The sequence below is a fragment of the Lagopus leucura genome, unplaced genomic scaffold, assembly GCF_019238085.1.
Source record: "Lagopus leucura isolate 7727_CA_CO unplaced genomic scaffold, USGS_WTPT01 Super-Scaffold_100009, whole genome shotgun sequence".
NCBI classification, from domain to species: Eukaryota; Metazoa; Chordata; class Aves; order Galliformes; family Phasianidae; genus Lagopus; species Lagopus leucura.
Window position 1 is genome coordinate 13,643,480 of NW_024962266.1, and position 21,498 is coordinate 13,664,977.

The window sequence follows — 21,498 nt, forward strand, 5'->3', positions numbered from 1 at the left end:
TAATGTGGATGTCTCTTAGCAGTGAGATCTTTAGGCTTGAGTGACAAAGGCCAGCATGTACCTATGCGGTGTAGGAGTCTAAAGATCTGAACAAAATAATGTGGAGTTGAATCCACATCAATAAGGCCTGTCCTTAGAGAGGATTAGTTACTTAATACAGCATGTCATTTTAGGGTACTGATGCTGCTTCTGGTTTGTGTGATGTGAACTCATCTGACTCTTCAGAGTGGGTTAGAGTTTCATGACAGTAATGTGAGGTTTTAATTGATGGTGGCTTTATTTTTTTTTTGTGAGTAGCACATGAGTAATTGCTACTCATAGAAGTATATATTCCTAATGAATTTTTAGTCTACATAGATAAAAGCATTTACTAGCAATGACTCAGAATTGATGCTGTCTCAAAAATACAGACATTGAAACTGCAATTGTTAACTTGGGGCAGAGTCCTTAAGATAAGGATTGGCATTTACTTAGGCTGAATTCTGCAGCACTCTGTAAGCTTGCAAAAGTGATTTGCCACAGCTTTCATGTACCTTGCTGAGGATAATCCATTGCATTGTTGGATTTGGCCAGTGGCTGCTAAGTGAAATAATCCTGCCCTGGAAAAGAAGTGAGCCACTAGAGCAGCAAATACTTAAAGTGTGGATTACATATACAGTTCTGCACAGCTTAACGCTACAGTTAAGATGAGAGGAATTAACTTGATTTTAATAGGAAATTAGGTATCTTCTTGTTGTTCTTTCATGAAGTATTATAAAAAAATATATAGCCAGAGCCAATCAATCATAATGTTCCTCTGCCAGCCAAACTTTACACCTGACTATACTTGTATGCAGTAACTGAACTTCATGCACATCAACTAATTACAGAAGAGTTTGTAACTATAAAACAATGTTGAGCATGGCTTGGAAAGTCTCATCAGACATCAGAGAAGTGGTGTAAAGCCTCAACTTCTTGGATGCTTAGTACCTAATGAAGGTGGCTCTGAGGGCAGGAATCAGTTCTTTCCTAATACCAGTGCAAATGGTGATAACAATTTTTAGCTGCACACAGCAAATTTGGCTTTACCAAGATTTGTACACACTTTGTACACATTAACAGCTTTGGCCACTCATCTGAGTAAATGTTATCAAATTTAATCTGTGCAGGATTGATACTTAAATGAGTATTTAAAATAATAAGTCATTGCTCTGCTTAAGTCTCAATCCCACTTTTGATCAGCACACTGGGATTTTGGGCAGCGGAAGTGAAGTAGACATAATATGCACTGAAATACATGTGTTGCTTTTCGTGCTGCAAAATATTAATTTCTTCTTTAGCTAAGGGACTTCCCCCACCTCCGCATCTCTTGTGCAGATTTTGTATCTGACATATAGACTTGGAGTAATAGGGGGATTATATCATGCTCCAACACGCGCAACTTTTCAAACACTTAAAGATAAATCAAAAGTTGTGCAAGTGGATTTAGGCTGCCAGAAAGCAGCCTGAACTTGTATTTTGCTTGTTTCTTCAGGTTTTAGAAGGCTGCCTACTGAAATTCTACAGGCAAACCAAATGCTTATTATAGCAACTTTTGGTTTACTTGTTTAAGGCCTCAGCTAATGCCAACATTTTGAGGTTTTGTCTCCATGAGGTGCTCAGCAGTGCTGCCCAGTGTGGGTGCCGAGGATTAAACTGCTCACAGGCCCCTGGTGTGCATTGTGGGGGCTCTGCAAGGTTCTTCCAAAGGGGAAAACAGCACTAAGTATAGGTGGTAGCAAGTTACTCTGGTCTGCTGGCATTTCAAGAGTGGGTAAGTTGTTTAAACTCTTGCAGCCTCTTAATGAGGCTACAAAGTATGGTAGCAATCATCTGACAGCACACTAGTGAACTAGTGAAATTTTGGTGAAGCGTTCTGAAACTCCTCTTTTATTCGCTGTGTTTCTGCCCGTTCTCGCCGTGAGCTCCGTACGGGAGCTGCTCATTCGGATAAGCGGGTGGGGGCTCGGAACAGTCACGGAGCTTTCTGGTGTTGCCCTGCCCGCGCTGGCTGCGGCGCCCAGCGGAACCGGCACCGAGCAGCAGCGGTACCCCAGCCCAGTCAGTTCTAAGGAGCCGTCGGGCTTCGGAAGCAGGTTCTCCGCACCCCTTGCCGAAGGAGAGCGTTATGGTAGAGCTTGGCGATAGCAGTGAAGTGCAAAGCCCTCACCCGTGCTCTCTTCGCTCCAAAACTCAATGTACTGCTGAAACGGGAAATTTGACAAGCCGAAGAGCGGATTCAGTACAGAACCACCTCTGTTATATTCTGACACAAAGGCTCCTCTTGCGCACGCAGACCTCCGCCTGCACGTCACGCGGCTCCTTCCCCTGCCCCGGGTGGAGCCGCGGAGCGCAGGTGCAGCCGAACGGCGCTCAGGTGCGGCGCGGGACCGGCCGGCTCCGCGCGGCGAATGGGCCCCGGGGGCGGGGACGCCGTCGGTGCCGTCACGGCGCAATCCCCGCCCCGCGTCCAATGACGGCGCAGCCCCGCTCAGCTCGGCCCGCCCCGCCGTGTGCGCGGCGCTGCCGCCGTGGGGTTACTCGCGGTCTGGGGGCCGGCCGGGCGGCTGCGCGCCTCCTCCTTCTCCTCCTCCTCCTCGCCGCCTCCTGCCGCGGGCCGGGCAGTAGCGGCCGGCGCTGGGTCGGCCTCGGCGAGGGTCCCGTTCGGTTCGGTTCCGTTCCCGGCCGGCGCTGCGCTGCCCATGGCGTAGCCCCGCAATCGCGCGCCTGCCCCGCGGGACGCGGCGTGGACGGAGCTCCTGCCAGGTACGTGCGGGCGGCCCGGACCGGGAGTGGGCGGCGGTCCGCGTCTCGCTCACGGGGCCGGGAGCGGGACCGTGGTTGGGGCGGCCGATCCGTGGGACTGCGGGGGGCGAGGCGTGAGGGTGAGGCCGGGAGGCAGCGACCGGCAGCCGTCGGGTCCCGGCAGCGGCGGGAGGAGGTGAGCAGACGCGGTCGGGTCTGGCGGTGCGCGTTACAGGTGTCACTCGAGCGGTGTGTGGGGCCGGTAGGGCGGCTCTCTGCGGGGTCGGTGCTGCCCCACTGATGGGCCACTGCCCCAGGAACGAGCTATGGAGCTGGCGCGGGCGTGGTGGTGACACGAGAGGCGTGAAGGCGGTGTGCGGGTTGGCGTGGTGCGGCTTCGCCGTGCTTTCGCTGGGAAGCTGCTGGCCTGTAGGAGGTGCGTCCTGCTGCCACCTCTCAGCACCTCTGTGTGCCACGCTCCCACCAGGTGTGCCCAGGCCACTTCTTCAGCTCCCCCAGTTTCACGAGCTCTTGCTAGTCCCAAATAACTGCTGCTGGCATCATTGAAGATGACGCATTTTGTCCTTTTACCAATTTCACTAATTCCAGGTGTAGCTGCCTTCAGGGCTGCACCTTCCTTAGGTGCTGGGAGTGCAACCAGATGCCAATGGGTTTCCCTCATTTGTGTTACACTGTAGCTATTGTGACTTAGTTGCTGTCACAGAGTATTTTCTGCACATCTGACCATGTCCATGTCCCCATAGATGTTCCCACAGATGACCCCCATTGTCCCCATAGATTGGGGCGCCCCCCCGTAGCACAGATCAGTTTTAGTGGAAACTTAAAATTAGGTTCATAAGGTTTTGCAGTCAGTGTGAGAAGGAAGGCTCGGATGAAGGAGCACTGTGATGTCGTTCTCCCACAGGTTGTTACCTGGTCTCCCTGCCTTTACACCAGGCCAAGCACTTCAGGGCTGTTGGGATGAGGTGTGCAGGCCAGTGCTGACCTTGCAGGGAGGCTCCTGCAGCAGCGCAGCCCCTGTCCCAGAGCAGTGCGGGGACTGGCTGGGCACAGTGCTGTGACCCTGCGCTGCTGCTGGAGCCCTGCACAGGATAGACCTTGAGGCTGCTGTAAATACAACAAATTCCAAAGCGTAGATCTATTTGTTTACTGCTTCTTGCCAGGAATACTTTATTTCCCGTGCAGTCCACACTTTTTCCGTGGATCTCATGGGACAACATGAATTGGTAGCTGGGTTTTAGTTAGCGCAGGTGTCCTGCCAAAGCATTTCTAACGACAGTGTTAGTGACAGATGCATGTTTGTGCGAAGAGCCCTGGTCATCCTATGGAAGCTGCTGGGGCTGCTGGCTGAGGAAGAGTGCGTCCTGCCAGGATTTGGCGCTGCGGTTGTGCGGGCAGCCATGGCTGCAGAGTCAGGGAGGACCAGCTGCTTTGGGGCAGGCTGCTGGCTTCCTTCAGTGAAGAGCCCTTTACTCTGCAGTTTGCTTCCCCCATTTGTTTGCTGAGTCCAACCTTGTTGAGCTTAAAGTGGCACTTCAAAATTTTTCTTCTTCTGCCTTCCTTTCTCCCTCTGGGGAGATCTTGTTTGGTTCTTGTGCACATTTCAGCTTTGGGTGTGTGCGCAGAGCTTTGTCTAGGCCATGTGTGAGTGATGCCTCCCAAAAGATGGGATTTCTTTCATGAAGTAAGTTCTGATTTTTATTTCTCCAGCACGCAGAATATCTCGTGGTACTGTAGCATCTTGGTGGCTACCTCTAGGAACAGTGCTCTGAAGTTAATTGCTAACCAGCAGGGGGAACACACAACACTGTCTCTGAAGTCAGTTTTCATACCACAGCTGCAGTTTGTTAAAACCTTGGGCCTATGCCTTTGATAGTATTTCTTTAAAAGATGAATATTGAGTTACTTGGAAAAAAGTAAACGTTAGAATAAATGCATGATTTTTGTATGCATGCCTATTAGTTTGCTCTGATAGATGTCTCTCTCACTCTTCTGAGTGGAATTTTACTGTATTATTGAGAACTGAACTTGGTAAATTCTTTAAGTGGAACTTTTCTTTCAAGATGTTTGAAATGAGTTAAGTGAAAATGAGAAATGATATTGAGTAGTCCCCCAAAGCTTTGGACAGTGAGGTAGCTAGGATGTTTTGACAGTAGAACTGAAGTTGAGTGGCCAAAAAATTGTATTCTTACAGGAAACTATTCACAGTATTTATGGTTTCCATAAGAGAAAGTATTGTAGGTGATCTCCTAGATTTTAGGAAGCCATGACTAGTTTGTTTTTGCAGAGGTCAACTGTTGCTCCCTGTATGAATCAGTAATGATTTTTCTTTTTCTTTGCTAAGGATGGGAACTTGGAGCAAGTTGCTGTTTCTTGGTGGAAGCCAAAGAGCAGCCCTTACCCTGCAGTAAATGTGAGCTGCCTCGCTGCTTGCACTATGGGGTTAAACTGTCTTTGACTGATGGTAGGGTAAGAACATGCCTGGAAGCATCTGCCATGGAGTTGCAGGTTTGCTCCAACACCACAGTGACTGGCAACAATTGCATATTCTCATAGCTTTTAAGTCTTAAAGCAAATGGAGACAAAATACAGACTCATTAGAATGAATAGTCCCAAGTCACCTTTACAGAAAGACTTGAGTTCCTCTGGGGATGTGCTTACCTGGTTCTGGAATGACACTGACTGAACATGAGGCATCATTGTTTTCTTTCCCAGTGTTTTAGCCACCAGGTATATAGGTTTTCCAGTGGCCTTGTTTTCTTCTCTGAGAGCAGTATCCTGTACTGCCAGATACTGAAGTTCTGTGTTAAGCATCACTGGTGATCTGCATCTTTCATTATTTTTGCTTTGATTATAATTAATAGCGAATCACAAAACTTTCTCCCCTGTGCAGTTCTATGAGATGCTGAAATATGTAAAGTCACTGTGAGATTTATGCTTTTGTGTTATTTAAAGATAGCACTAAAGCTTTGCCAAATTTAAATTACAGTGCTTTTGTCTGATAGCTACAATAATATTCTGTTAGCATTTAAGGTAGGTGTTACTGAGTCAGAGGTGATTGATATCAGCAAATACCCTGTGGGATACAAATTGCAAATATCTTCGCAGTCACGTTACTTGCAGTCTAATTCCACAGAATATTTGTGTATTATAAATAAGCGTTAGTTGTAGAGCAGCAATATTTGTGGTGGTGAACAGCGGTATGTGAGTTTCTAGCCATTTCATGAATAGAACCATGTTTTGCCATAAAAATGTACTAGCAGAGAAGTAATGCAATTGGAACTGCTCTGTCCATAACTGCAGATTCTCATTTTCATGAGCTGGCAGTCATCCAGTAGAGCAGCTTTTCTTGTGCTAGGACAGCAACAATTAACTCTATGATAGCCAAAATGAAACAGGTTTACACAGTTTGGGAAATCATTGAAAAAGGGACTTCAAAACTGCTGCTTAATCAGTATATATCCCATGTCTTTCTATTTTCTTCCTGTCAAAGTAGATTTTTGGAAACGCATCCTTTGAACTTAAATATCCAAGTGGTCGCTTTATCAAGTTCAGCAGAGGACATTTGATATTTAGTTAGATTGTTGAATATGTACAGCTTGCAAGAAACTGTCTGGCAAAATATACTAGTTTATGATGCGTTTGTGGTGAAATAATGAATTTATTGCGGAAGAACATGAAAGCTGTTCATTCATATTCATTCTTTAATTAGTTCCTCAACTTGAGTTATTGATGTTGGTTGTTAACAAATTGAATTGTGCTATATTTAACACTACTTTTCAGTAGTTTCTCTAATTTTAATAGTGACCAATTCCTGATTTATTTATTACGCTGTTGCAGACTATTGCAAAATTGCGAGAGGTCAGCTGGAAAGGTTCACTGTTTCAAATAAGCTTAGTTATAACCCTGCAAGAGACCTGTTTAGGTTCTGGGAGAATAGCTTATCTGTAGGTCACAGGTTTGAAACAAGTTAATTATATACCTGAATGTATGAGCCGCTCTGCATGGAAGGGACTGTAGTATAGAAGGTGATTGGAGGGGGGGGAATTCACTTATACTCTGATTTTTCTTAATAAGCATAGGCATTTCTGTTGGGAATTGCTGTAGTTTCGTTGTTTGAGTCAGGATGGTAAAAGTAAATAATAACAAAAAAAATCTCAGACTATCAAGGGAACCAACTGCACAGTGTAGATCTGCTGGAAACGTGCTTCTTTGTCAAGAAGCAGGAGGTGCATTGAAGAACTGTCTGTCTTGTCTTAGATTCATGGAAGTAATTCATTAGGCCATACCTGCATGTGACACAGTGTGAATGAGTAGTCTCATATCAGCGAGGCTGTACTTGTTTTCTTTTTCTTTCTGAGAGCGATTTGAGTGAAGCAAAATAGCATTCTGATCGACAAAACAGCTGCTGCAGGATTTGAAAAGCATGACTTTTTCTCATATTAAGGCTACTGAATTAGTGGACCAAGTCACTCCTGTTGTATGTGCAGCTTGTGCTACGCAGTAGATGAGCTTCCCCTCCTCTCTTTAAAATGACCAGTTTTTCTGAGTTCTTTTGGGTCAGGGATTTGGTTCACTCTGGAGATGAGGTACCGTGATTTTCTTCTTGCACACACGGTGTGCAAATGATTTATTTATATGAATTTAGGAATGTGTTGTGGCCTTCCACATCTCAAACCTTCTGCTCAGAGCTTTTTGCAGTCCCTATGTGTAAATGTAATAAATAATGAAAGGCAGGAAATTCTGCATGGTAAAATAATGTAGGAGTATGTGTGCATTCTCAGTGGAATATGCCAGTGATACGGATTCTTGTTGAGACAAATCCTCCTCGCAGCACTCATAAATGATAGTTTTTATGGAAAAAGATTTTGCCTTAGCCTGAATGTGTTTCTCTGCCAAACAAATTAAATTACACATCTTTGGCAGACAATTAGTGAGAGGTTAGGTTACTCCTACATAAAGGGAAGCTCCTTTTGACTCATTCTTTTAACTGTGTAGAACTTTGTGGTCTTCCCTGTTTGTGTGGGAGAACTTTCCTATCTTGCAGACTTGCATCTGCAAATCTAATGGCTGATGGTTAGCTTCTGACAAATGTGTTTAGCTTCTGTTGTTGTATAGCAGCCTGAAGAAATGCACTATTAATTTACCTGCTTTCTAATGTGCAGCTTGTTTTAGAGAGCAAATTTCAGAACACACTTGTCTTGATTTATTGTTTTCCCTTCAAAAGGTGGTTTCGATGATGAATGTGGTTAGTTTCAACATACCCAGTAGTTAATATTTTAAGCTGCTCATTTACATCTTGTCACATCTTATGACCATGGTAGAGGGGAAGGCTGATTTGTGTCACCTCATCCCATTGCTCTGCATTGTTTTTCAGCATTTTTCAGTTTGCTGGTTACCATTCTTTCCCTTAAGAATGACCTGCATTCTTATATAGGAAACTCATGCTTAGTGCCATAGTCACATTGTTTGCTGTCATCCCTTGTGATCTTCTCACAATTAGCCCAGATAATTTCTTCTATATTAATGTATTTAATGTAATTTAATGTAGGCCACCATTTGAAAACCACTTCTCTAAATGTACAGAGGCAATTTCAAGATCTGAAATCAATCAGAGATTGATTTAGCTTTGTTGCTGGTAGGGAGGCTGCATCTAGCACTAGTTCTAGATACAGTTCTAAAGTTTTGCAGATTAGGCTTGAAAAAATAACGGCATCAGGCATTTTCTTGAGAAACTCAGTGGCTGAAATCTCTTACCCTGAGCAGAAGCTCTGCTATGTTGAAAACTTTCAGTGTTTCCTTGCAGTGTTTTCTTTCCTTTCTGTGGCATAGCTGCAGGGAGATGATTCCCTAGTGGCATGTTGGCCTGGATAGGTGCATTAGAGCTGTTAACTTTTTAGTTTAGGTGTGCAATTAGAAACTGAGCCAAATAAAACTTAAGATTAATGAAATTTGTGTGAGGTTGTTGGCTGCTGCTGCATTGGTGAAGAGTAAGATAGTCCAGTGCCAGGAAACCCATTCTGTTTCAAATTAGAAATCATTAAAAAAAAAAAAAGTAGGCCAAAAAAATTTAACCATGAGAAGGGAAAATTGCAGAGAATTTGCTGCAAGCTGTTCATGATCTTCTTCATCCTGAAGACTCCTGTGCAGCAGCAGCAGCAGCAGCAATGTTTTTGCTTCAGAGTAAAATTTCCAGAAGCAACAAACTCCATTAGAAAAACAGAAGTCCGGTTGCTGTTAGCAGCAGTGAGATATTGCTGGTCTTGTTCCTAGGAACCTGTGCTGTATTTCAGGTGCACACTTTCAGATTTCTTGGGCTGCCTTGGCAAGTTGAATCCCATCTTATGTATATACAGTTTTGAGAAGCTTTTTCGCTGCTTCTGCTGCCTGAATGCTCATCAGGAAGACATAATATAATTTTACCTCTGCTGCTCCCTGGTAAGGACAGTGAGATCTTTTCCAGAAGACGGAAGCAGAACAACCTGAAATGGTGTTATCTTTCCAGGTAGATAATGGAGGGGCGCTGTGGCCATGCAGAGGTGCTGTTATGACTCATTTGCTTGTGAAAGATGAGGGTTTCTGTGAGTTGCATGGAAAATATGTGGCTGAAGCTGGTACTAGATTCCAGGTTGCTTGAGCCACTGTAGCCTAACAGCTGCTCAGCCTCCCGGTTTCTTGTTTTCTGTGCTCCTTTTAGAGACCCTCTGATGTAGGCTGTCCCTGAAGAGTGTGTGAAAGTAGAAAAGCTCTGATTCGCCGCTCGCTCGAGTTGCATAGGATGTTTGCCTTGCTGTTAAGCTCTGTCTCCTGTGCCATGTGTAGTCCCTTCCTAGACTTTCAGTAATCTCTAGGAATTTCTGCTTTTGTTAAAAGGGAATCTGCACTGTAGTCTCTCCTTGAGGAAGAATCTTGTGTACTCCTTCCACTAAAAAAGACGCCTGAGTGCACTTCCTTCCCTTCCACCTATTGAAACCCTCCTACATCCTGATCCTGCAAGAGGCTATTCTCTTGTTTACACTTTAAGTACAGCCTTGCCCCTGAGCTCATAAAGACTCAGTTGCATACCTCACTGGGTCTGGGGGAAGGGAAGTCCTGGGAACATACAAACGATTGATTTTTATCCTGTTTCTGTAAACTGTCTCTTGCTTTTGTGCTATGCTATGCAGTGATTATGTAGCTCAAGCTTCCGTGATGTTTGGTTTCATGACTTTACTTTTCTGATTTAAACTTGCAGCAATTAAAATCAGCTGGTTCAGAACGTGTTGGGAAGCTGAAGAGAAAATTAGTTATGAAATTATACTGAGAATAGCCACCATTATCTGAACTGGAGCCTCCTGGCAGCAGTGGGCAATATGTGTACCAGGTAGCAAAGTCAACTTAAGTAACGTGTTGCTAAAAGGTGAAATAAATTTCACATGTTGTATGGACTGATTTGTGTGTATTTTGTGACAAGATACATTGTAATACGTTAATATGAAGATAAATAAATGAAATGTTAGAACAGAAGTCACTCAGAGTAGAGGGGCACAATTGCTAAATGGCATAAAATATCTTCCCTTGGCACTTGTCCAGTTCCCATAGCCTTTAACAGTGACTTGTTGAAATGTCCCATTACAAGCACAGCAGCATGTGAACTGCAGGACATCAGTTACTTTTTCCCTGGGCTTCTGATATGTCAGGATTTTTGGTTTTATTACTATTCATATATTCCCTGAAACTGAAACCACTTTGATCTTTCTAAATCAGAATCTATCCCCTTAATAGTTTATGAGTGAGTTACTGTTTTCAGTTCTCAATGGTGGAACTTTGTATGCTTTGGACAGAGGCATTAAAAATACATAGAAACTTTCAATCCCATGTTAATACTTGCTAACCCTATTAGTCAGCTTTCCAACCTGTGCATGTACAAATTACACAGAATTGACAGAGGATAAATGTTATCTAATAGAAAAGGAATCTGCTAAAATGCATATTTAATAGGAATGGAGTTATAAATAAACTCTTCCAAAACTGCTCAGTGGCTAAGTTTGTAGAGCTGCTTGTGTAGTTACCTATCTGTGAAATTTTTGTTGAGGCATACTTGATTACAAATGATTGCCTTTTGTTCCTTATGCATGGAATGTACATATTTCTTGCACTCATGTGGTGAGCCAGCATGGGCAAGTGGGAGAAAAACTGGTTAAATAAAAGAAATGGTTGCCATGCGTAAAACAAACAAACAAAAAGTGAAAAAACTTTGGCTGTGAAGGCCTTCTTGGATAGCCTAGAGACTTGGGTTTGTGTTGCTATAGCAAAACAACACAAAGGGACAGATCCTGCTGGCTTCACTCAAGCATCCCCATTCACTTCACTGGGACTTCTGACGTGGTTTAGAGAAAGATTTCTGGTTTGCTTTGCCGCAGAAGCATTTGTAGAGAGCTGTGTCACCTCTGGCATTGTGCACATAAAGAAGACAGAAATAGAAGAGTCCATGTGGATAAGGAGGAGAGGAAGTGGAAGTTATTCTTCAAGCAGTAAGGGAAAAGATTAGACAAGGAGGATGATAGAGTTAAGGCAAGGGAAGAACTATGGGGATGGTAGGCAGTGATTGGAGAAATGGTGGCTATTAGGGAAAAGGCTTAAATGAACAGAAATGAAAGGGGAAAAGCAAAGCAATAAAAACCCCATTTAGCAATGGCTATGGGGAACTCCTGCTTCACAAAGCCTTAGATTCTGTTATTTCCTGCCAGTGCTGGCTGGGAAATCCTTAGTAGAATGATGTTTTTAAGAGGATACAGTATGCTTTCAACTTCTGAATTCTTTGGTTATGCAGTAGCATTAAAGGTAAAGTTTCTAGTTCCAAGGATAGCTTTAAAAAGTCCACAGAAAATTGGAATTCTGAGCAAAGCTGTATACATCAAAATTCTGGTGGACAAACTAGAATGCTTCATGTTTCCTCCTCTTCTTGTCCCTCCCCTCATGTGCTTCGTCATATGTTTCACACCCTCAATTTCCCCAGTCATCCTTAAAACCAAACAAAATCTTCTCTTAAGGTTTTTCCTGATGTTCTCAATAGCACTCATTCCTGATTGCCACTGCAAAATACTTTGCAGTGAAGCAGCTCTTTCGTAGTGTTCAGGCCCTCATTTATATTAGGACTAGTGGCCTCTACCCCTGCAAAAAATGTTCCTACCAGGCTATGCTTCTTTGACCGTGAGCCTTCGGTGGCTCCAGATTCAGATGCCCTCTTTTGTCCACCTTTCTTACGGCCTGTAGTAGAACATAGGGATGAAAATAGTATGTTTAGTAATCCAGAAGCCCTCATGTCATCTTCTTCCACTTCCTCATCAGGACTTTTTAATTATACTTTTAATATTCCCTTTCAGTGACCTCAGTTGCAAAAATAGCTACCCAGATATACCCCAAAGGAAAAGATGGTTCTCTTGGAAATTTCTTTTGAATCTCAAATTAACTAAGAGTTCTGTTTATTTCTTGGGTAAATAGTTTAGGCTCCCAATCCTTTTGCACATCTTTCTTCTCTTGTTTCAAAGAAAATATCCCACCATTCACTGGACTTCATCAACTTTTCCTCATTTTCAGGTTTCATGTATTCTTTAACTGCAGAAGGTTTCACACTGATGCAAAATGCGACGTGTTTTGCAGTAGAGCACACTTTTTCTTTTTTTGTTTCTCTTTGGTACTGTCAGATGATACAGGTAAAACTTCATAGCTGATTTGTGAAAGACGGATATTGATCAAAACACCAGCATTCTTTTGAGTATATGTTGCCAAATGGAGTCACAGAGTGGATTGTGATGGTAGGAACCTAAGGGCCATCTGGTTGCATCACCCTGCCATGAGTGGAGACATCTTCCCAGGCTAACCAGGGGCCCCATCCAACCTGACCTTGAATGCTTCCAGTAATGGGGCCCTCACAGCTTCGCTGGGCAACCTGTGCCGGTGCCTCAACAAATTCATGGGAATTTCTTCAGAATATCTAATTTAAATCCACCCTCTTCTAGTTTGAAGGCATTATGCCTTGTCCTGTCACTATATGCCTTTGTAAGAAAGCCTTCTCCAGCTTTCCTGTAGGTCCCTTTTAGGTACTGAATGATGGCTTGCTGTAGGTTCTTTGCGGAGCCTTCTCCAGGCTCTTCCGGTTTGGCTTCACAAGGCAGGTGCTCCAGTCCTCTGAACATCTTTGTGACCCTTCTGTGGACCTGCTCCAGCAGCTTCATGACCTTCTTGTTCTGGGGATCCTAGAGCTGAACGCAGTCCTCCAGGTGTGTTGGAGTAGAGGACAAGGATCTCTTCTCTTGGCCTGCTGCTCACGCTGCTTTTGATGTGGCACAGAATATGGTTGGCTTTGAGGGCTGTGAGCACACATTCTTTCCAGTAAGAAACGAAATAAAATGTGCAAGCCAAACCAGTGCCCCCTTTTCTTCTGATGCCTTTTTCTTTTTCTTTTTTTTTTTTTGCCTTTTGGGTACCCTCTCTGAAACTGCTGAGCTCGCTGTTAAGGACCTGTGACTTAAAGTTGACAGATGATCAAGTTTTCCAAAATACTGACAAGTTGCATGTTTGGTAGGTTTATTCTTAAGTTAATTATTAGTCAGATACTTGTCTGTGCTTGACTTAACTTGCTTTATTCCAGACATCTGTGTAGCTGGGAGTTCCTAAATTCATGAAAATTGCTGTCAGTTTGTCGCCCTTTCACATCGTCTCTCCAGGGGTGAAATTTTCCCTCCTCTTTAATTCTGTGAATGCTTATTTTCAAGAAAATGAACTCATTCTTCAGGAAGATCTTTCTGATTTTCATTTAATTTTTATTATTTCAGCCTTTGACCTGGCAGAATTGAAGAGAAGGTTAGGGCTTTTGGTTTGTACGCTGTCAGCTCTGAGTTACAAATGTTTTGGTTGGTGGGTGGCAGGGATAAAATATCATTCTTTTCTTTTTCTCTTGAAAATGGATGTATATATGTATCCTCTTCCCATTTTAAATAATCTGCCCCAAATCAATGCTGAATCTGAACTTGTCATTTTAGCGTGTGTAGGTAGATGGTCACTGTAGAATGGGATGCTCAGCTGTTAGCAGCAGAGCTTGATCTCTACTTCTTTCTCTATACTCCTCATTTCTGCATAACTGTGTGAGTTATAAAAGTGTCACGGAAGAATGAGAGGTTTGTTCTGATGGCAGTTATCTGAGTAATATTGTATGCATTCCTACTTGGTGTGTTATTGAGTGAATGTGCTCAAGTTGTCTTTTTGTTTTCCCTTTTGTTCAGTGTTGAACTACTGATGTGTAACCACTTCATCAAGTTTCTGAATGCTCATTCATTGCCTATTTGCTCTTTCAGTATGTTGTGGAGATCTTTTATAGAGTCACAGACTTTCCTGAGTTGGAGGAGACCTGCAAGTATCAGAGTTTACAAAAGGCAACGTGGCTAGAAGGCTTTCGATATGCTGTATTTATCGTTTGTTTTTATGGCAACATTTAAAAGTTCAATTAACAACCAAATACTCTGAGTACGTTAAGGTTTCTCTTCGTCTAGAGAAGTAGCAACGAATGATTCCAGCTCATATTTAACTTCCCAAATGATGTTCAGTATCTGCCACAAATTCCTTTTGGCTTGCAATTTTGGCATTAAATTTGTTTGAGTTGGATCTTCATGTTCAAAGCTTCTGTGTTTAAAGGATTGTCCAACACTCCTGTCGACAATTCATTTCCCTTTAATGAAGGTTGGCCTTAATTTACCGCAAAGTTCAGTTTCCCTTTTGGTTTGATGAGTTTAGCTGTGTAACCTTACATTCTTGGTGTATGTGTTTGTGTGTAACAAGAGGTAGCTGGGAACTCGCATATTGCTTCCAGTAGGCTCAGGATGAATTAGTTTTACAAGCCCAGAAATTGTCCAGGGAAGCTGTGATTTTCTGAGGTTTTCCTGTTTTGAGCTGTTTTCGGTCTCTAGCATTGCTTGTGTCTGTTCATCCTTCTCCAGATTTTTTTTTCCTTGAAGATACAGAGATCTTTTCATTGCGCAAAGGAATGAATGTCCCTCTTTAGAGTCTGCCGTAAACTTGTTTTCCCTAGAATGAGCTCAATTGTTAGAATTACAGGAGTTACCATTTCTTTAGGGGGCTTCCTTCCTTCGTTGCTATTATGCATTGGAAAGTATCAGTTCTAGAATTTCAACCAGAAATTCTGTGTGCTAAAAACTGTTAGGAAATGCAAGTCAGACTGCTTCTATGAGGGAATGCAGAGCTTGAGAGCGGGCCACGTGGAGCCCGTGTTGTAATGGATACCTGGCTCCTTCCTTGTCCTGTGTTTCCATCCTGCAAGAAGCGTGTTACCCAGGGCACCTGTTAAGGATGCAAAGCATATGAGATTTTATTTGATTGGATGTGATATCAATGTTCTCATTGCCTACCTACTTGGCCCCTGGTCTCATTCTACACGTTTAGATTGCTGGAGATAGATCTAAATATATATATATATATATATGTGGAATATGATGTTGTATGTATTACACTTATTTCCCCATAAAAATATGTGTGCATTTGATCAGAAGTTTTTACAGTTTTCCAGTGTTTGCAAGTATCCACTGTGTTGTCACTTATTTGTTCAGAACATCCGAGATTTTTGTTTGTTTTTAATGGCCTGGTACATCAAGTAATGAAATCTCTTTAAATATTAGGAAATATTGTAGTCAAACGGTCTTGAGAAGATTTCAGAATATATTATGCTGAGAAATGAATCACATTTATCATGTTACCCATAAACCAGCTAATACACATGTGAAACATGTGTTTCTTTTTGGTATAATAAAGGTAGCAACAGATAAATAAATGAATATTTAAGTGTCCTAGGGAATTTGAATAGTTAACTTGTCTGAGACTGAATGCTGTTTCCAGGCTTCAGCAGTACAATTATTAATTGACAAAAGGAACTCTGGGTTTTCACTTCCAAGAAGATCATCACTTGCACAATGTGTGATACTGAAGAGCAGTGACTGCCAAGAAGTGCTCAAGTGCAGAGGGGAAAGAGTGCTAGGCTACCACTGCCCAGACTGTCTGGCAATATGAACTGCACTTCTCCAATACTCTTGAGGAAGGGAGTTCTATTTCTCTTGTTACAAGAGAGATAATTTTCAATAGCTAGTAACATTTCTGTAAGTTGTATTTATATTGTGTTGTTCTTTTTTTTATTTCTTACTGTAGGCAATTAGAAGTCTGGAAGATCTGATTTCAAAGCACACCACAATTTTCAAAGAAAGTAAATCTACATGAAGAGCTACGGAAAGAGCTGATTTAAGAAGATGGTGTTTGCAACAATGTCTTCAAGTTGTGTGACTCCAGTGTTCGCTTTGATGATTTTGTGTTTTGCAGATGCAGGTAGGTGGTGTTATGTAAATCATTCATTCAGTGTAACTTATTGTATATACCTGGAATTAGGGATCAAAATTAGGGCTTCACACTGGAAATGCATAGGTCAGCTAGTGTGATGGTGTGTGAAATGCTGTTTCTATAAGAGTTTTCATGCAGCTATCTTCCCAATTAAAACCATTCAAGAACTGCAGTAGTAACATACATACCAGCGTAGTGCTTCCTTCAAGGTCTCCAATCTATAATTACGCTATGACTGTTTAGTTTATAGAAAGGAATTAGACAAAAATTCCAGACCAGTAAGCCTGAAGGATACTGTAATAGAGCACTGAAAGTATCTATCTTCTCCTATGGGACAAGCTTCACCTATGTCATTTCTGACAGTTGTCTGGTCTGTTTCAAAATTAACTGTTAATGGTGACAATGAAGTCTTTTTTATTAAAAGTTGTTGGTGTTATTGGAGGTCTCATGGGCTAGGAAGATGCATTGCCATTTATGGGGATTGTGCCTGCTGCGCATCTTGTCTTCAGCAGGGGTTTTTATAACTCTGTGTTGCAATAACTTGTGACAAATAAATGAGAAAGATCCATAGACTTCAAGTACCAAGATTATATTCAAGTTTCTTCAAGTGCTGAAGTGATTCTTCTGAGTATGTTTGTTTGTCAAAGTTCTTCCTGTGGTTACAAGGGGAAGCCTCTTATGTGTCCAGTTTGATTACAGCATGGTTCGCTGGAGAAGCAGCCAAGTGGATATATAGTCAGTCAAAATGAGGTAGTGGGAAAAGTGGACAGTGGACAGAAGGCTTGCTTAAATCTGAGATGTCCTCATTGTGGAAAAGATGACCAGCTTTGGAAGAGATGTGGCTGAGCAATTAAATATGTTACAATTTGGCTTCCTTTCACCATCAGCATGGAAATTTATGTTGTTTCAAGCCCTCAAACCTTGTGGGACTTTCTCTGGGGCTGACCTCCTGAAGGCATCCATCCAGCATTAGTAACTTCGATTATTTAATAGTACATGATGTTAACATTTTGCAATAGCTTCATTACAGATGAACTTTTAGCAATGCAGGGTGTGTCAGAGTGTCTGTGGCCTGAGCTGAGGGTATGAATGCTGATCTTGGCTCAGGAGGGATTACTTTGTGTGACTCAGAGTCATTGTCAATTCATGAAAAATCTACTTTAAGGGAAAGTACCAGTGTAGAAAATAAAAACTACATTCTAGTTCATAGCAACCACGGTTACATTTTATTGTTGAGATTGCTTGATGCCAGCTTTAATTAAAAACACTACTTCAAAGGTGCTATCAAATACAGCGCTACTGTGAGAAAGTTATCCAGTGTACCTTAGCATCTCTCTCTTTTGCGATCTCTTCTGTTTCTTTTTGGTTTTACTTCCAAGTTCTGTGTTTTATTCCATTGACAGCTATTTCAAAATCCAAATTGCTATGGATCTGATTAAATGCTTATTCATGAAATGTTCATAGAATGCTCCTGGTTGTAAAGGATCTCTGCAAGCACAGTCCAGCCCCCTGCCCTGAGCAGGGCTAGCTTCCAAGTTGGTTCACTTCTGGAGATCCTTCCCACTATCTGCATGGGAATAGGAGAAGACAAGGAAGGAGTAGTGGGGTCAGTTGGTTCGGGAGAAGATAGAAGGGAGTCCTACTGTCACGGCTTCTGGCTGTGCCTGCTCAGTGGGTTTTGGTTTTGTTCTTTTTCATTTTGCAGTAAATTCTTAATGAGAAAGATGAGTTCATTTAAAATGTACCATGATTACAGTAATATACAAGCAGTAAGGAACTGATAGATTGTGCTGAAGGAGGGGTAGAGATTGAGATGAAGCAAATACTGTTACAACTGAGGAAGGACACCTCTGTGAAGGTTATTTAAAGAGAGCTTTTGCAATGTTTTTCTGGTAGTAGTCATGAAGCCCTGTTAAAGTAAACAATTAAACTTTACAGTCACAGAAGTAAATGAGAGAGTTTGTGGTTGTAAGTGAAACAGGGATGGGAGCAAGCAGTGTGTTTTCAGTGTGGAAAAAGCAGTGGCAAATGACTGAGCTATTGTCAATGTGATGGCCAGGGTACCACAGTCTTGGCTGTTAAACACCAGAGCACAGAACTCTCCCTTATCAAGCCTGAATAATTAACAAACTAGTACTTCCCATACTACAAATAAAACTAAGAAATATAAATAAAACTGAGAAGTATAAATAAAATCCCTGCATGCCTGTGGTGAGGCCTGGGGGAGGCAGGGGGCAGCATGCCACCTCCCTGGGGTGTTGATTTTTATATATTGAGCCTTTTTCCAGCCTCCTCTTTGTTTCTTAAGTAGTGAGGCTGATACTGGAGAGCAAACCTTTATTTTGTTAGTCCCCCACTGATATTGAAGATCTTGTTTCTCGTTTTCTAATATTTTCAGCTTTGTTATCTTTTCAGATACAGTGAATCTTCTAGGCAGAATCTCCGTTGCTTTTCATTTTGCTTTTTCAAGTAGTTGTGTGTTAAATATATACATTAAAAAACAACAGCAACAACAAAACTGAGTTAGATGTCATGATGCACAAAGACGCATATGCAAACCTGAGCTTAAAGGCTGCTATTCTTCATGCTAATCAACTAAGGAATACGCTTCACTGATTTTTGCTTTGGAAATGGTTTTATATAAATATTCAAATAATGTTTTTTTCTCTATTTCCTCTTATTTCTGAGATGTATGTATCTAAATGCTTATATGGATCTGTTCTGCTTCCACCCTGTGCACTGATTTCTTGTCCTCTTATATTTCTGCTGCTTCAGTTGTACAGAAAAATACTGCGAGGAAAACCTGGATTTCTCTGCAATTTTTCTTCTGAATGGAAGAGAATTGCTGGCAAACTATCTGCTTGTCTGAAGGAGTCAGAGTTTTGAAGTGTGCTTAAACAAAGATCAGGCAACCTGCAGTAGGAACTTCACAGGCTGTAAGAACTGCACATGCTGCAGCCATGCGTAACTTCATAAGCAAGTCTGGCTTTGTAGTCTCGAGGGTAAAAATATGTGGTCCTAATGTAGCTTACATCAAAGACTGAAACATTTACTTAATAGCAAATTTGTGCTGTTGGGTGCATGATGTCTTGATAAAAAGCCTTAGAGAAATTGAAATGTGTACCTATCCTAGAGCCTGAGGGCCCGATGTTCAACGATGCAGGTTTTACTGAGAGAGTGGGAAGCATTTTTTAAAATTTGGATCTCTTCTCTTTTTTCCATCTTGTTGCCTAGCTGTTTACAATGAAACAGAAGAGTGATGCAGACTGTGGATCTGCTCTGTCTGAGGTACATCTTTGGGTAGTACAAATTGTCCCTGCTATGGACAAAGCAGTGCAACCATGGTGTCTGATGTGACCAAAAGTTGCCCATGTGGCCGTGTTCTCATTCCTCTGACCCACCTAATATTTTGTGTTCCCTTGCTTACCTTGTAGATGTGTCTCATTGCGATGCTGTTGTGGTCAGGCCAGTGGAGACTGTAGTAGTTGAATTATAAGTGGATATATGTTGAGCAATTTATCCATCCTCTATTATATAAACTTATAAATTTTCCTTCTTTTGTTACATCTGCCTTTGTGGTTTTCTTTCAACAGCCCCATTCCCTCCTTTTCTACTATATTGTTGCCCTCACTTTTTTTTTTTTTCTGTCTCCGTATTTGTTCTTATGAGCAACCTTGTGTTCAGAGCATGTGCTTCGTTGTCATAAATTTCAACATGCCATTTGCTTGTATGCTGATCTCCTGAGTCTGGAGTGCCCCTAGGTATGGTGATGATGGGTGTCCTATTAGCAAGCGTAACAGTAGGAAGAATCAGGCCCTGTCACGGCATCTTTTCTTTGTTTACTTTAAGAGGAATTTCCCTCAACCTTGAGCTGTGAAAGCAATATAGGAGTCTTCAAAGTGCAATAGAAAGTCCTTCCACTCTAAGGTGAAGGACGTGATTGAAACAAAATAGGAGTCACACAAATTTCCTTCCCTTTTGGACAATGTTTGTTGCATATTTCCCAGATGTAATGTACTGGCTTTATTTTCCCTAAAAATATTTGTTGCCAGAGGTGTGGGGTTTTTTGTTTAAACTGGTTGGAGGATGAGAACAGAGGTTTAATCTCAAATTACTAGAATTAGAGCAAAGCACAGACTAGTTTTGACATCAAATGCATAAGGATTTTACTCTCTATCTTTCTCTTCCTTTAGTTCATTATTGCTATAACCAAACTCTACCTTGAAACACTGCCCAGTGATTTCTGCCTCTCAAGCATCTGGATGAGCGAGTCTGCTAGGGAAGTTGGACTCAGAGTGTTTAAAGGCATGCATGCTCACAGAGGAGCTGAAGGAGCAGCAGGTGGTTTGTGTGCCACCTGGCTTGTGCTGTGCTGGTGCCGCTGCCATGCTGTGCACCAGCAGGGCTGGAAGGGAGCAGCTGTGCTCCTTTAAGAAGGGCTCATCGCTCAGTTCTGAGAAATGCTAATTAGGAACCACTGACAGCTCTGCTGTTTGGTGATCTACTCCTGTGTACATTAGTTTCTTAATGTAATCGGTCTGTCTCTCAAGTGAATCAGATCTGGTGTCATTTCTCTGTGGCTTAGGCTTAAATAGTATTTTTATCTTCAGAAAAACACAAATTTCTGGAAAACTTGAAGTGCCTGGGTACAAAGAAAGGCTATATATTTCAGAAGAGAGTTGTATTGCAGCCTCAGAATTGCTGAAACTCAGCAGGCTGCATTTTTCCTTTATCAGCAAGACTCTGAAGCTATAAACAGTTGAATTTCTGAACACTGCACCCACATGGAGGGGTGGTATGTCCCGATTCAGCAAAACAACTGAGCGTATGTCTAAGTGCTCTGCTGAAGCAGAACATTTATAAGTGAATTTGAAAGTCTCATTCTTTGATTAAAACTGACTCTGGATGATGTCAAAGGAATTCTAAGAAATATGAAGCCCTTAGTGCAGTACTTGTATGGATGCAGGCAAATGGTAGCATTACTGAGCATTTCTGGAGGATAGCATTCAACTGATGAAAAACAGTTATACAGAAAATTTTAAGGTGTGGTATGTTGAATGACATTAATCCTTGTCTTTCCAAGCAGATTTATTATGTCTTATTTAACAGAAACTAGTCTTTAAGAAGTTACAAGCATCACATAATAATTTTATAAATACTACGCTAAAAATAGTTCTTCTGTTTTCTGAAGGGAATTGGGATTTAGGATTTTGCTTGTAGAGCTTTAAATATCCTTTCCTCTATTATAGGCCCTTGTTAATGCTGTTTTAGCTTCTCCATTTGCCATTTGTCTTAAAAATAACACAACCCCTTAATCTCGATGATAAAGTGAAA

The 21,498-nt window shown here is 42.0% G+C and overlaps 1 protein-coding gene across 1 annotated transcript in view; it reads left to right on the forward strand.

Annotated features, from left to right (window-relative positions):
- The first annotated feature begins 2,690 nt into the window (after positions 1-2,690).
- The window catches only part of TGFBR3 (transforming growth factor beta receptor 3), a 111,656-nt gene continuing 92,848 nt past the window's right edge, over positions 2,691-21,498 (forward strand). Inside the window, exons 1-2 of the mRNA XM_042873837.1 lie at positions 2,691-2,784; positions 15,979-16,152. Of these exons, the coding sequence (XP_042729771.1) occupies positions 16,077-16,152 (76 nt within the window). The 5' untranslated portion in view covers positions 2,691-2,784; positions 15,979-16,076. The remainder of the gene's footprint in view (positions 2,785-15,978; positions 16,153-21,498) is intronic.